Here is a 12,289-nt window from a genome sequence, read left to right as displayed (position 1 = left end):
AGCTTCAAGATCCACTAAAGCCACACACAAACACACACATTTACATCACTTACTCAAAGTCACACAACTAGCCCATGAAAGAGTGAGGTTCAAGGTTCTGTCTGACTTGTTCCACTGTCTCTAGTTCTCAAATTAAAATTATAGATGTAAGGTCTGTGATTGGATATAAGGGCTTAAGAGATTTTAGAATCTCCAACTGCACATGCAGTATTTGAATCTCTCTCTTCCCATCCCAGCCAGGTAGTTATATGGTTTCTGCTTGAACACCCCTCATGATGGGGACCTCACCCTCAAGATAGGGATTTTATCATTGAATCATAGTAGCAGGTTAGAAAGTTGAGACAGAATTTATCCTTCTTTAGGATTAAATAAGAGAATGCATGTGCTGTGCCTACCACAGTGCCTGCAACATCAATAAATGTGATCATCCTCCCCACTTCCCTTAGGACAACTGTTCTTGTGTCTATCTTTCCCTTGGGATGCCAGGAAACGAATCTAATTCTTCTTCCCTGAGACAGATCTTCAGATATTTGAAGACAGTGCTTCAGGGTGCCCCTGAGGCTTCGCTTACCCAGGATAAACAAATACTCCAACCCGCTTTCAGGCACTCGTTGGTAAGCAGGAGTTGATGCTGTACTCACTGCGATTTTCCAGCTGCTGTGGTGTGTGAGGCTTCAGAAAATCTGATGGAACAAATGATAAACCAGCCACAGCAGGGTAGCCATGGTATCTGGATCATGACCTCTATATAAAAAAAGGGAAGTGATTGACCCTGAACAAACAGTAACACATCCCCAGAGTTTCACCAGCTGCATTCTTGGTCCACCCACTGTGGGAAGTTGTCTTAGAAGAAGAAAAAGAAATGAGAGTCTCCCAAAATGATTTGACATCATTTTAGACCCCCTGTCTTGCCAAAAGTCACTGTGAATTCTTCCTAAATCCAGTTTGTGTGCTTATCAATCCAATATTGAGCAATGTAGGGGACTGAATCCATTCTAATCATAGACTATCAAACCTACCCCCAGATACTCCCTCTTTACGGATGGGGAAACTAAGGTCCAGAGGAGAGTGGCGACTTATCCAAAGTCCTACAGGAAATCTGTGCCTGGTCAGCTCATGAACTCCAAAGAAAGATGAGAGAGTAATGCAAGCCTTCATGGGAAAGGAAGAAAAAAGGAGCTGTTAGAAAAAAAACAAAAGAGAAAAGCTCTGAAAGGTCCTCTCTGGAGTGTTTCTCCCTCCTTTCATCCATTTCCTATAGAGACAATGCAGTATACAAGGGCAAGATTCGAGTCAGAAATTCCTAGGTCCATATGCTGACTCTGTGTGTGATCTTAGACAGACTACTAACCCTTCAGATACTCAGTTTCATCATGAATAAAATGAGAATAGGAACAGCCCCCTCAAAGGAATATTATGAGTCTTAAAATATAGAGAGAGACTTTTGGTTCTCAGTAATGGTGGAGCAGCTTATATCAGACTAACCCTTCTGGAAATAACAATTATAAACTCTGGACAAAATATTTCAAAAGTACTATTTGATGGCATTGGAGAGAGACTAAAAACAGGCAGAAACTGGAGGGTATACAGCCCTTGAAGGAAGGGAATCACACGGATGAAATACACATTTATTTACCTGATCTCTCCTTTGAGGGCACGTCGAGTTCTAAGGGAGTATTGTAGAGAGAGCTCAAGCAGAAAGCAGCAGTCATTGAGATAAAAAGTCTCAAGCTAGAGTTCAGGGTTGCCAGAAAAGCTTAAAAAAATGGGAAGAAAATCCTAGAAAGGAGGGGCCCCCAGAGGCAGAGCCCCCAAATTTTTATCTCACTTCTCTGCTGCTGAGAGATGGGAGATGACAAATTGTGGAAGTGGGAAGATGTGGCCCGTGTAAGAGACTTTGAGAAGATCAGCATTTATAAGAAGGTTATAAAAAAAATAAGATAGGAAAACTGGTATTGGAGCCAAAAGTAGAAGGCTTGGGAGGTCAATGGAATTGAGGTTGTCATGTAGTAGATTCTCAATAATGGTTTGTTAACGGCATAAGTGAATGAATGAGCCACTGGGCCTGTCGAGGCTGAAGCTCTGGGGCTGACCACTGCCCCCTCCTTCCTGTCTTGCAGCTCACATACCTGCCCCCGCCGTGGGGCGAGTGCCGGTCCTCGGAGATGGGACTCGACTTCTTTCCTGTTTACAGCATCACTGCCTGTCGGATTGACTGTGAGACCCGCTACATCGTGGAGAACTGCAACTGTCGCATGGTCCACATGCCAGGTCAGTGCCAGGCAAGGACAGCCGCAGGGGCCCAGGACTACCTGCGACCTTCTTCGCATGTCTCACCCTGATGGGAAACTCTTCACCCACTCCACGAGGATGCAAAAGGATGCTGTTCTGGGAAGACTGTTATTTGATGCCCAAACTCTTAGAGGGCTGATGGAAACATCCAGTCTGGCAACCAAGGCAGCATCCTGGTGTCCAGAAGTGGTCAGGTGTTTGGAGAACGTTCCTCCCGATGTTCAATATGTTTGCTAATTGTTTGCTGTTCTTCCCTCCTAGAGTTCAGTGTCCAGATGTCTGGATGCTTACAATTCTTACATCCTGGTGTGGTACACGTTCAAACATCCAGATGGTTATTGCTTTCCTCCAGATGTTTCCCTTCTTGCATCCAAATGTCTAGCACTCTTTCAAGCTAGGCAAGAGTCCATCAGCCAGCAAATGAATGCGTGTGTACTGACATTTCTGTTGTCAGTCTAACAATGCATGTAGCCATCATTAGGGGCCGTTGGCTTGTCAGAGGTAGAAGTGGGGTGGGGGGGGCTGATGGGGGCAGGAAGAGTTTTGTACTGCAGCATGGAAGGAAGGAAGACTGAGGCTGGAGTCGGTGGCCTTGGCTTCTAACTCAGGTTCCTCCACGTTACTGCTGTGTGACCTGGTACAAGTTACTAAACCTCTCTATTCTTACCTCCATTTTTTTTTTTTTTTTTTTTTTTCAATACGCAGGCCTCTCACCGTTGTGGCCTCTCCCGTTGCAGAGCACAGGCTCCGGACGCGCAGGCTCAGCGGCCATGGCTCACGGGCCTAGCCGCTCCGCGGCATGTGGGATCTTCCCGTACCAGGGCACGAACCCGTGTCCCCTGCATCAGCAGGCGGACTCTCAACCACTGCACCACCAGGGAAGCCCTCCATTATCTTTAAAACACAATCATTCGTGGTTAGGAGGATAAAATTAGGCTAAGATATAAAAATGCTTTGTTGGGAATTCCCTGGTGGTCCAGTGGTTAGAGCTCCGGGCTTCCACTGCAGGGGGTTCGGGTTCGATCCCTGGTCAGGGAACTAAGATCCCGCAAACTCCGCAGTGCGGCCAAAAAGAAAGCTTTGTCAATTGCAAACGTCAGTGGTGATTGTGTTAACACATGGGGAGAGGGAATCGAGAGTACTGTTGACTGAAGACCTACTATGTGCTGGGAACTTTGCTGTTGTATTTCATGGCTACAATTTCATGGTTACATCATACTTTATTCGTTTATTTAGCTAAATCCTGATATCAGACATTTTGTTCATTACCAACTGTTTTCTGTTATAACCAATGCTGAAATGAACATCCTTAGAGCTAAATTCTAAATTAGTGCATTATGATCAGTAATTTCTCTAGCAATCTAAATTTAGAATTATCGACCTTTAAAATTGCCTCTGAGCTTCCTAGAAGACAGAGCAGAAAGGGAAACATATCAGTTAAATTTTTATTATTAGAAAGGAGGAAGCATATCAGTTCTTCAGCTCTTGAAAAAAAACTGGTGTTTAGGGAGAAGGTAAGGAAAAGATATCACGGTGGGCTTTAACTTTAGCACTTGGTAAAAGAAAAAAAATAAAAGTTTCTGGATTTCTACAGAGACCAGAGAGAATTGAGCACTGGTAAATCCTACCTGCCTGATGCTCAGACTGGATCACCAGCCAGTGAGGTTTCCCCATGGAACCTGAGCCCAAAGCAAGCAGGAGAGATTTTAATCATTTCCCCCCCACCCCCCGCCCCATGACACTGTTACTGGCATCTCAGTTATAATGTGGAATTAAGGGCACAGCAAAGAGGAGACTAACAAAGCAGCCCTCACTCCCCTACAGCAGTGTGGTGTGGTGGAAAGAGCCCTAGCCTCGGGATCAGACAGACGTGGGTTCAAAGCCCACCTCCATCACCGCTAGCTCTGATGTCCTGCGAAAACAGGATTTTTTTTTTTTTTTTACATCTTTATTGGAGTATAATTGCTTTACAATGGTGTGGAAAACAGGATTCTTAAGCCTCCATTCTCTCATGGGTGAAGCAGATACAGTATTTCCTATTTCCGAAGGTACCCGTGTGGGTTAAAGGGGACAATGCACGCCCAGGACTTAGTAGGTGCTTACCACTGCTTCCCCACTTGAACTGTCAACGCTTTCCTATCACATATGTAAGCCACATTGTGCAATCTGGGAGACGTTAGCTAGACGGGTCTCGTTATCACAGAGCAGATCAGAACCCGGTCTTCTGCTCCCCCACTACCCCCAGGCAGCCCTGACCAATGGCTGCCTTCTGACCATCCACTGGTGAATTGCCGCCCCGCCTAGGTACCAAGGTAGCTGGATGCAATCCCTTCCCCCAGCCCAAGGAGGGGAGGGGTTGCTGCCTGAGTACCTTCCCCTGTCTTTCTTCTTTGCAGGGGATGCCCCTTTCTGTACCCCTGAGCAACACAAGGAGTGTGCAGAGCCTGCCCTAGGTCAGTACCGGGGCCAGATGGAATGATGGGGGAGGGGCTGCGATCAAGACCTTGGAGAACTTCCGGGTGCAGAAGAGAGATGGGGAGAAGGGGAGTGGGCAAGGGTGAGGGGAAAGAGGCTGGAAAGGGAGAGGGAGATGGAGAGGAGGAAGGAGAGAGGGGTGGAGGAGGGAACTGATGCAAGTGGATGAGACTGGAAACCAGACTAGGGAAAGAAAGGAGGTAGAGAGGTGGGGGTAGGGAAGAAGTGGGTTTCGGGGGCGCAGAGAGCACTGCGGAATGCAGAGGGGCGGGCAGGGATGAAGAGAGGATGGACAGTGAGCATCCGGGTGGGCCCCAAAGGAGATCAGCCATATCCCCCCGCACACGCTCTAGCGGTTATTCCAAAGCTGTCCTGTTTCTGCATGCTCCGTCGAGCCAGGCGCGTTCCCCCTACTCCTCTGCCTTCTGCTGGGGGTTTGCTGGTACACACGCCCCGACCCTGGAAAACTTCCAGTGAGGGAGATCACACAAACAAGCTGCAACCCCCAAGCTAGACCCACTCCACGTGCCCACCTCTTCCGGACCCGGGAAATGATCTATAACCAAGACAAGCAGAGAGTAGTTAAATCATCCGGACTCAAGTTTGTTCAGCATCTGCCCTTGCTGGATCTAAGTGCAGCAGCTCTGGACTCACACGTCCAGACGCCTCCAGGAGGGCTGGCGGGAAGGAGAAGGAGTGACTTCCAATGGATGCAAAGACTCAGTTCTCTGTCCTAAACCAGCAAGCAGAGCAGGTGGGCGTTGGCTATGAGGGAGCCCCCGAGGGAGTACCGCGGAGCCCAGAGTTTCAGATAAAAGGGTCTCCCACACTTGCCTTTGGAGAACAGCCCCCTTTGTAGATGAGAACTGAGGCTAGGAGCAGAGAAGAAGGCCCTGGGGAGGTGAGGGGTCTGGGACCCCCTTGGAGCCCATTCTCCAAAAGTGGTGCCTTTTCAAAGATTTACAAAGGGTGACATAACAGTAAAGGCAGCAGAAGGAAAACAGGACCAAGAGTAACAGAGAAAGAGTGGGCACGTTCTATGAGAGCTCACACCCTCATCAACCTGTAGCAAAAGCCCGGTCCTTCTCTCCACAGCCCCCCACCCCTCATTTACCCGGATGGCGCCTCCTCCCAGCTCACTTCTCTGCTGCGGGAACCTGGCTGCTCTGGGCCAGGAGGTCCACCTGGCTAAGCCCTGCCTCCCTCTCCCCTCCAGGTCTGCTGGCGGAAAAGGACAGTAATTACTGTCTCTGCAGGACACCCTGCAACCTGACCCGCTACAACAAAGAGCTCTCCATGGTGAAGATCCCCAGCAAGACGTCCGCCAAGTACCTCGAGAAGAAATTTAACAAATCGGAAAAATATATCTCGTACGTTAAGTGGACATGGTGGATGGAGGTGGGGGAGGACGGACTGGGAAAAAATGGGGGGCAGTCGAGGAAGAGGGCAAGGTAAGCAATTAATTCTATTTGGCAGACATTAATTGAGCACCTGCTGTTGGCCACGTTCTGTGCTCAGACTCAGACTATGAAGACAAAGCGGATTAAGATGCAGCCCCAGCCTTTAAGGAGCTTAGAGTCTGGTGGAGAGACAAGTACAAAACTGAAAGCTGTATAGGCTGATGCAGGTAATAAGAGAAGTGGCTGGCCGCCCCTTGCATAGGGATGCTGTCAAGGAAAGCTTCAGAGATGTTTTTCTTTTTGCATTTTTCTATTAGTTATCCATTGTATACATATTAGTGTATATATGTCAATCCAGAGATGTTTTTACAGGATGTAGAGGAGTTTTTCAGGCAGGTTTTGAACATTCTCTTCCCTCTGCCTGGAATGCTTTTCCTCTCACTCTTCACCTGGCTGGTTCCTCATTCTGCAGGTCTCCATTTAAACGTCATCTCTTTGGACGACTAAATTAGTCCCCTCCTGTCATTTTTCTCTCGAAGCACTCTGGCGTTTTCCTTTATAACACACACCACCGTGTGTAATTCTATATTCACGTGTGTGTTTCCTGAAATTAACTTGCCCGCTTCACAAAAGTGAAGCTCCTTGAGGGCAGGAGCCTTTCTTGTTTTGTTCTCTGCTGTGGAGTGTCTGGCACAGAGTTGATGCTCAAAAATATATATATATATCTTTTAACAGAATAAGTGAAAGAAAGACACAGGAGCAGAGGGTGTCCCAGGCAGAGGCTCAGCAGGGAAAAGCAGTGAAGAGCAGACAAGATTAGGGGAAGGGGAGGCTGGGGGAGGTGACTGTGTCCAAGGTAGAGGATCCTGCAGGCTGAGCTGGGCGGGGGTGGGACGCAGAGAGTGGACTTATTCTAAGAGGACAGGCAGCCACAGAAGAACTTCCACCAGACGAGTGACAGGCTCACACTTGCTGTTTAGGTAGAACCTTCTGGAAATGTTCTTTATCTGTGATGTCCTACATGATGGCCACTGGCCACATGTGGCTACTGAGCATTTTAAATGTAGCCTGAGTGATGGAGGAACTGGATGCTAATTTTATGTCACGTGGATTAGTTTAGCGGTTTTAGGAAGACCCTTCAGGAGGCAGATAGAGGACGGACCAGAAGCCAGGTGGGCAGAAGGGAGCCAGGTGGGAAGCAGTTGCCGTAAACCAGGCAAGAGAGGGTGACACCGTGAATGGCACCTGGGTGAGCCCCGCGTGGAGAGAGCTCCTCTCCCCCAGCCTCTCCCTCCTGCCCACACCGTCACCAGACCTCATCCTGGGACAGCTTTTGCTCCGTGGGTTGAGGACAGGGGACACTGAGGGCATTGTGAGCCACGTCGTGGAAGGAGCCAGGGAATTTTGTAGGAGGTGCCAGACACCGCTGTCGCAGACATTGTGCCGGCCGTAATGACTTCTCCTGCCTAGATGTGTCTCATGCACACATCTGCCCAAAAGAGCAAAAGGGAACCGGGGTGCTTCCATCAGAAAACCTGCAACCAGGTGTGGGTTTTCTCCCTAAAAACCTTCCCTGGTCCCTGCAGCTGACTTGGCCATCCGGGGTAGGGCCCCCACTAGGAGAAGCTTGCTATCAATCCCAGTAAGAACTGGGGGCCTCTCCAGAGTGGGCAGGGGACGTCAGCAGGGGTCAGGCGAGCAAGCCTTGTCAAGAGAGTGCTGAGCTCACCTGCACATAAGGGCCCAGGCAGACCCTCTGGGAGCACAGAGACCTGGAGGCCAGGCAAGATTCCTGGAAAGGGTGCAGAGAGAGAGGGGCGTTAGCAATGAGGGGCCAAGGGGACAGCTGATATATGCCTCCAGGGCCGTGAAGAGCACTGAGCTGGGAGTCAGGATGTCAGGTTCAAGCCCCAGCTGTGCCACTAACCAGCTCTAACTTTGGGCCAGTTGTTTCACTTCCCTGGGCCTCAGTTTCCCCATCTGTCTGTGGGAAAATTGTATTAGATGATCCCCGTGGATCCTGAGGGTTCTCACCACGTATGACACTGGACATTTCCTCCGCAGAGAGAACATCCTCGTTCTGGATATATTTTTTGAGGCTCTCAATTATGAGACGATTGAACAGAAGAAGGCGTACGAAGTTGCTGCCTTACTTGGTAAGTCAGAGTGTCTGTTGCACAGATGTCCACGTCTCATGGGGATGGGCCGGTGGGCAGGTTACTCCCTCTTCCCTTTGCACTGCTCCTGCCCCAGAATGGGAAGAACTCCACATGCTGGAGGTGTTAGGCCCAGTTCATGTCCCAGTCTAGGCCTCAGTTCCCCCATCAACACAATGAAGTTGGTGAGCTAGACGCTCTCCCGGGGGCTTTCCAGCGCCATCCTCTTGGGATTCTATGGTCTTCTGCCCCCAGGTTGGAGTCAGAGCCCTGGGACCATGGCAGGAAGAAAGAGCTGTCAAGTGGAGGGAGGGCTGAGCTGTGCGTGGTCCCAGGCAGTGGGCCCAGGGAGGGTCCCCCATGGAGCCCCCACTGGAAAGCAATTTTGCTGCATTGAGAAGGCCCGGTGCCTCCTGGACTGAGAGCCCTTTGTCAAACACAACAGAAGGGCCATGCATCTGCAGAAATTGACAAACCTGACTGCCACCCCACCCTAGGGCCAGCTCCCCTGGCCCCAAGGGCACATGATGGATGCAGGAAGTTAATTTCATCACAGTCCCAGCCCAGTGTAAAACTCACAAGACCCCTGTGGGTGCACAGTTAAAAAGACCTGCTCTGGACTCGTCCCCCAACTCCCACTCACTCTCAAGAAAGGATCTGGTGTCTGTGGCTTCGAGGAAAAATAGCTCTTGTCTCTGTGAACTGAATCAGGTGAGAATAGCATCCTGGGTGAGGGCGGGGAGGCATACACCTTCTACCTGGAAGTACAAGGGGAGAGCAAGCCACGGACCACTGCACACCAACTGGGAGAACGTGGGCAGGTGGCTTCACTGAACCTCAGGTTTCTCATCTGTAAAATGGGTCTAATAAAACTCACTTTGTGAGTTTGCCGTGATGGTTACATGTGGAAAAGCCCCAGCCCACAGGAGGTCCGTAAACAGTAGTTTCTGGCACCTGGACAGACACCATGCCGGGGACCCAGGACCTACCCTGCGGCACCATCTGAGTGTGTCTGTTCCTCTCCCAGGAGGCTGGGGAACTGGGCCACAGTGGGGTGCCCGCTGGGCTAAGGTGGTCATCACCTGGGCATTGGAGATTGTTGTGGCCAAAGGGCCTCATGCCCTGAGCTGGTGGTAGAGCCCTGCTCCGGCCACCTTTATTTCCTAAAGATCAAGGACATGCCTCCTCCCCTTCCGTCCCCTCCCCTACATAGGCTCACAGTCACACTCAGACACACACATACACACACACACACACACACACACACGCAGCGACGAGGGCCTAAGCCCCGAATCTGTCAGGAGAGGTAGCCGGTCCCTGCAGCAGATATGAGAGAGCGTTTTCCCAGCATCTTGTTCCCACCCAGAATAGCCCGCCGTGAAAATCATGCTGCCACCTGTACCTCTCATGAGGACAGCGAGTGCCACTCGCAAGCCATGAGCCACGGCAACCAATCGGGCCCGTCCCTCCCCTCCCCCTGCCGCACACAGCGCACGCCTCCCGCGGTGAACACACCCTCACAGACCCACATGCGAGCCACGCAGCTACAGAGACACGTACGTGCACACAAGTTGCGTACCTACACACTCACGTGCTCACCCCTGCACACACTCACACAGGCTCACACAGACACACCACGCCCACTCTCACAAAGCCTCATTTGGACGCACGCGTGTAGCTACCCTAGACGTGGCTTGCCGCCTGTGTAAAGCTGTCGGCGGTCAGACGTACCGCCTGCGTCTATCCCACACGCGTTCGCGCACGGCGCACCCAGGCCCATACCCCACGCTCCGCCACACTGCTCACACGCGCACAGACACACCCCACTCCTGACGTGCACATGCATCGTGCACACTCCCCGATAAGCCTCCATGGAGGATATTAGAGGGGGCGGGGGGGGCAGGAGAGGAGTGAAGGGGGGCCACGTTGAGCCCAAAACCAGGTCCCCCCAGGAAGGGCCGCCTCCCCGTCGTCGCGGCTTGGGGATGGGTTGGTTGGGCTCCTCCAGCCACGATCAGGGGAGGAGTGGGCATCCGAAAGTTCTCAGACCAAGAGGGCAGCCTGGACTCTCCAGGAGGCCGGTACATTCACCCCCAACAGCACCCGCTCTCCCCAGCCCAGCCCAGCGGCTGCCAGTCTTAGAGGTCACAGCTGGAAAGGACTTCACAGTTCATCTCCTCCGACCACCACCCCAACCCCGACCACCTCCACCACCAAATGTCCCCGGAAGGCAAAGCTCCTGAGAAGGTCAGGGCTTATCAAAGCCGCACAGCGAGCTGGTGGCCCCCCTCCAAACTCACAACCTCAGAGCCCCCGGCTCTAGCACACTGCCTCCGGAACGAAGCGCTTGGGGCTTTGGGGGGGATCAGAACCCCCTTGAGAATCTGATAATAACTTCTGAAATACGGACTCTCCCTCTGCAAATGCCCAGATGCACACACAGTGGATGGCATTCAATTCAGGGGGTCTCCAACCACTGGAAGCTCCCACAGGAGAGCCGTTCTCAAACCTTGGTGGGCCAGAGAACCACCCGGGCACTTTAAAATCCTGACCTCCAGACCCCAACCCCAGAGATTCTGATTGTGTAGGCCTCAGGTAGGTGCAGGCATCTACACTGATTACAAGTATCCCAAGAGTCTGATGCCGGGGTATCCGAAGACCAGTCTAGAAAGACTTTGGTCGGTGGGGCCCAACATCCAGGGCAAGGACCTCTACTCTAGAAAGAGACCAAACTGAACATTTACCTTTAGGTGGGGAGACAGGGAGATGCTTCCTACGGCCTTATCCCAAGGGTGAGAAGGGCCCCAAGTTGGCCCCAAAGCCCATGTCATGATTGGGGGGTGTCTCTTGTGTTACTGTTCCCGAGACCCCCACTCAGGGCACCTGACACACGTCTCAAGCTAGACTGTGTCCTCGCCCAGGCCAGGGACCACACGCACCTCGTCTGTTCCCAGCCCAGAGCCAAACCTGAGCCCCACCAGTGTGGTTCTGAAAGGAAATGAACAAGCCTGTCAGCACACGAGGTCTATTCCAGGCCCCCCCGAAAGCATCCAGGTTAGTTCCCGTCCCCATGGGTGCTGAAAACCAAACCCACCAGCTCTCAGAGCTGTGCCGTGAGGGAGGGACGCGTCAAGGGCCTGGCCTCCCAGCTCCCAGGCCCAGGCCCCCCGGGAAGGGGAACCCATTCAGAAAACCTGGTGTCCGAGTTCTCAGTCTGTTCGCCCCTTCCAGAAGCGCTGTCGGGAAAGCCAAGTCCTTGTCTTCTCTCTCTCTCTCCCCAGGTGATATTGGTGGTCAGATGGGGTTGTTCATTGGCGCTAGTATCCTTACAATACTAGAGCTCTTTGATTATATTTATGAGGTAAGATTTGGGACCACCCGTGGGGGAAGGACCTGGTGCCCTCATCCTGCCCCAACGTCCAGAACCAAAGCGTGGATGGGGGGAGAGCACGGCCTCTCTTCCCCCAGGGCCGCCTCCCCCTCCCTGTCCATGGATATTGTCTATCACCACCTCCTAGGCACTGGGGGAGGGATGGATGTAAGAGAGGCAGAAGCCACAGGCCTGTCCTCAGGGCTGTCTGCACTCACAGGGAGGGAGCAGAAGGGATGAGCAGCAGAGGATGAAACTGTGCTGAGGCCACAGCCCTGAGCCCCTCCCGCTGCCAGGGGGCTTCAGACATGGGTGTGTCTGCACCCTCACACTCACACCGCATGCCACACTCACACACCACACGTGCACACACATATACCACACGCACTCCACATACAGCACTCACACGTGCCATACACACACATCACGCACAGTGACACCACACTCGCATACGACATGCACACACTTACATCACACACACGTATACCACACTCACGTACTACTCACAGATACACAGGTACACCAGACGCACGCCACTCACGCATCACACACACTTATACCACACTCACACGCAACACCTGCACACACATACACCA

At 51.9% G+C, this 12,289-nt stretch overlaps 1 protein-coding gene across 2 annotated transcripts in view; it reads left to right on the top strand.

Annotated features, from left to right (window-relative positions):
* ASIC2 (acid sensing ion channel subunit 2) overlaps window positions 1-12,289 on the top strand; it is a gene marked incomplete at its 5' end in the record, with an annotated part of 989,736 nt that overhangs the window by 973,535 nt on the left and 3,912 nt on the right. For both annotated transcript variants that reach the window (XM_082603153.1, XM_082603152.1), the window contains 5 exons: window positions 2,121-2,271; window positions 4,689-4,745; window positions 5,984-6,137; window positions 8,232-8,323; window positions 11,605-11,684. In XM_082603153.1, coding sequence (XP_082459279.1) covers window positions 2,121-2,271; window positions 4,689-4,745; window positions 5,984-6,137; window positions 8,232-8,323; window positions 11,605-11,684 — 534 coding nt within the window. The remainder of the gene's footprint in view (window positions 1-2,120; window positions 2,272-4,688; window positions 4,746-5,983; window positions 6,138-8,231; window positions 8,324-11,604; window positions 11,685-12,289) is intronic.

This window comes from Mesoplodon mirus, assembly GCF_964341445.2.
Source record: "Mesoplodon mirus genome assembly, chromosome: 18".
Taxonomy (NCBI): Eukaryota; Metazoa; Chordata; class Mammalia; order Artiodactyla; family Ziphiidae; genus Mesoplodon; species Mesoplodon mirus.
Note: the sequence above shows the minus strand (reverse complement) of the source record. Positions and strands in the feature narration are given on the sequence as shown.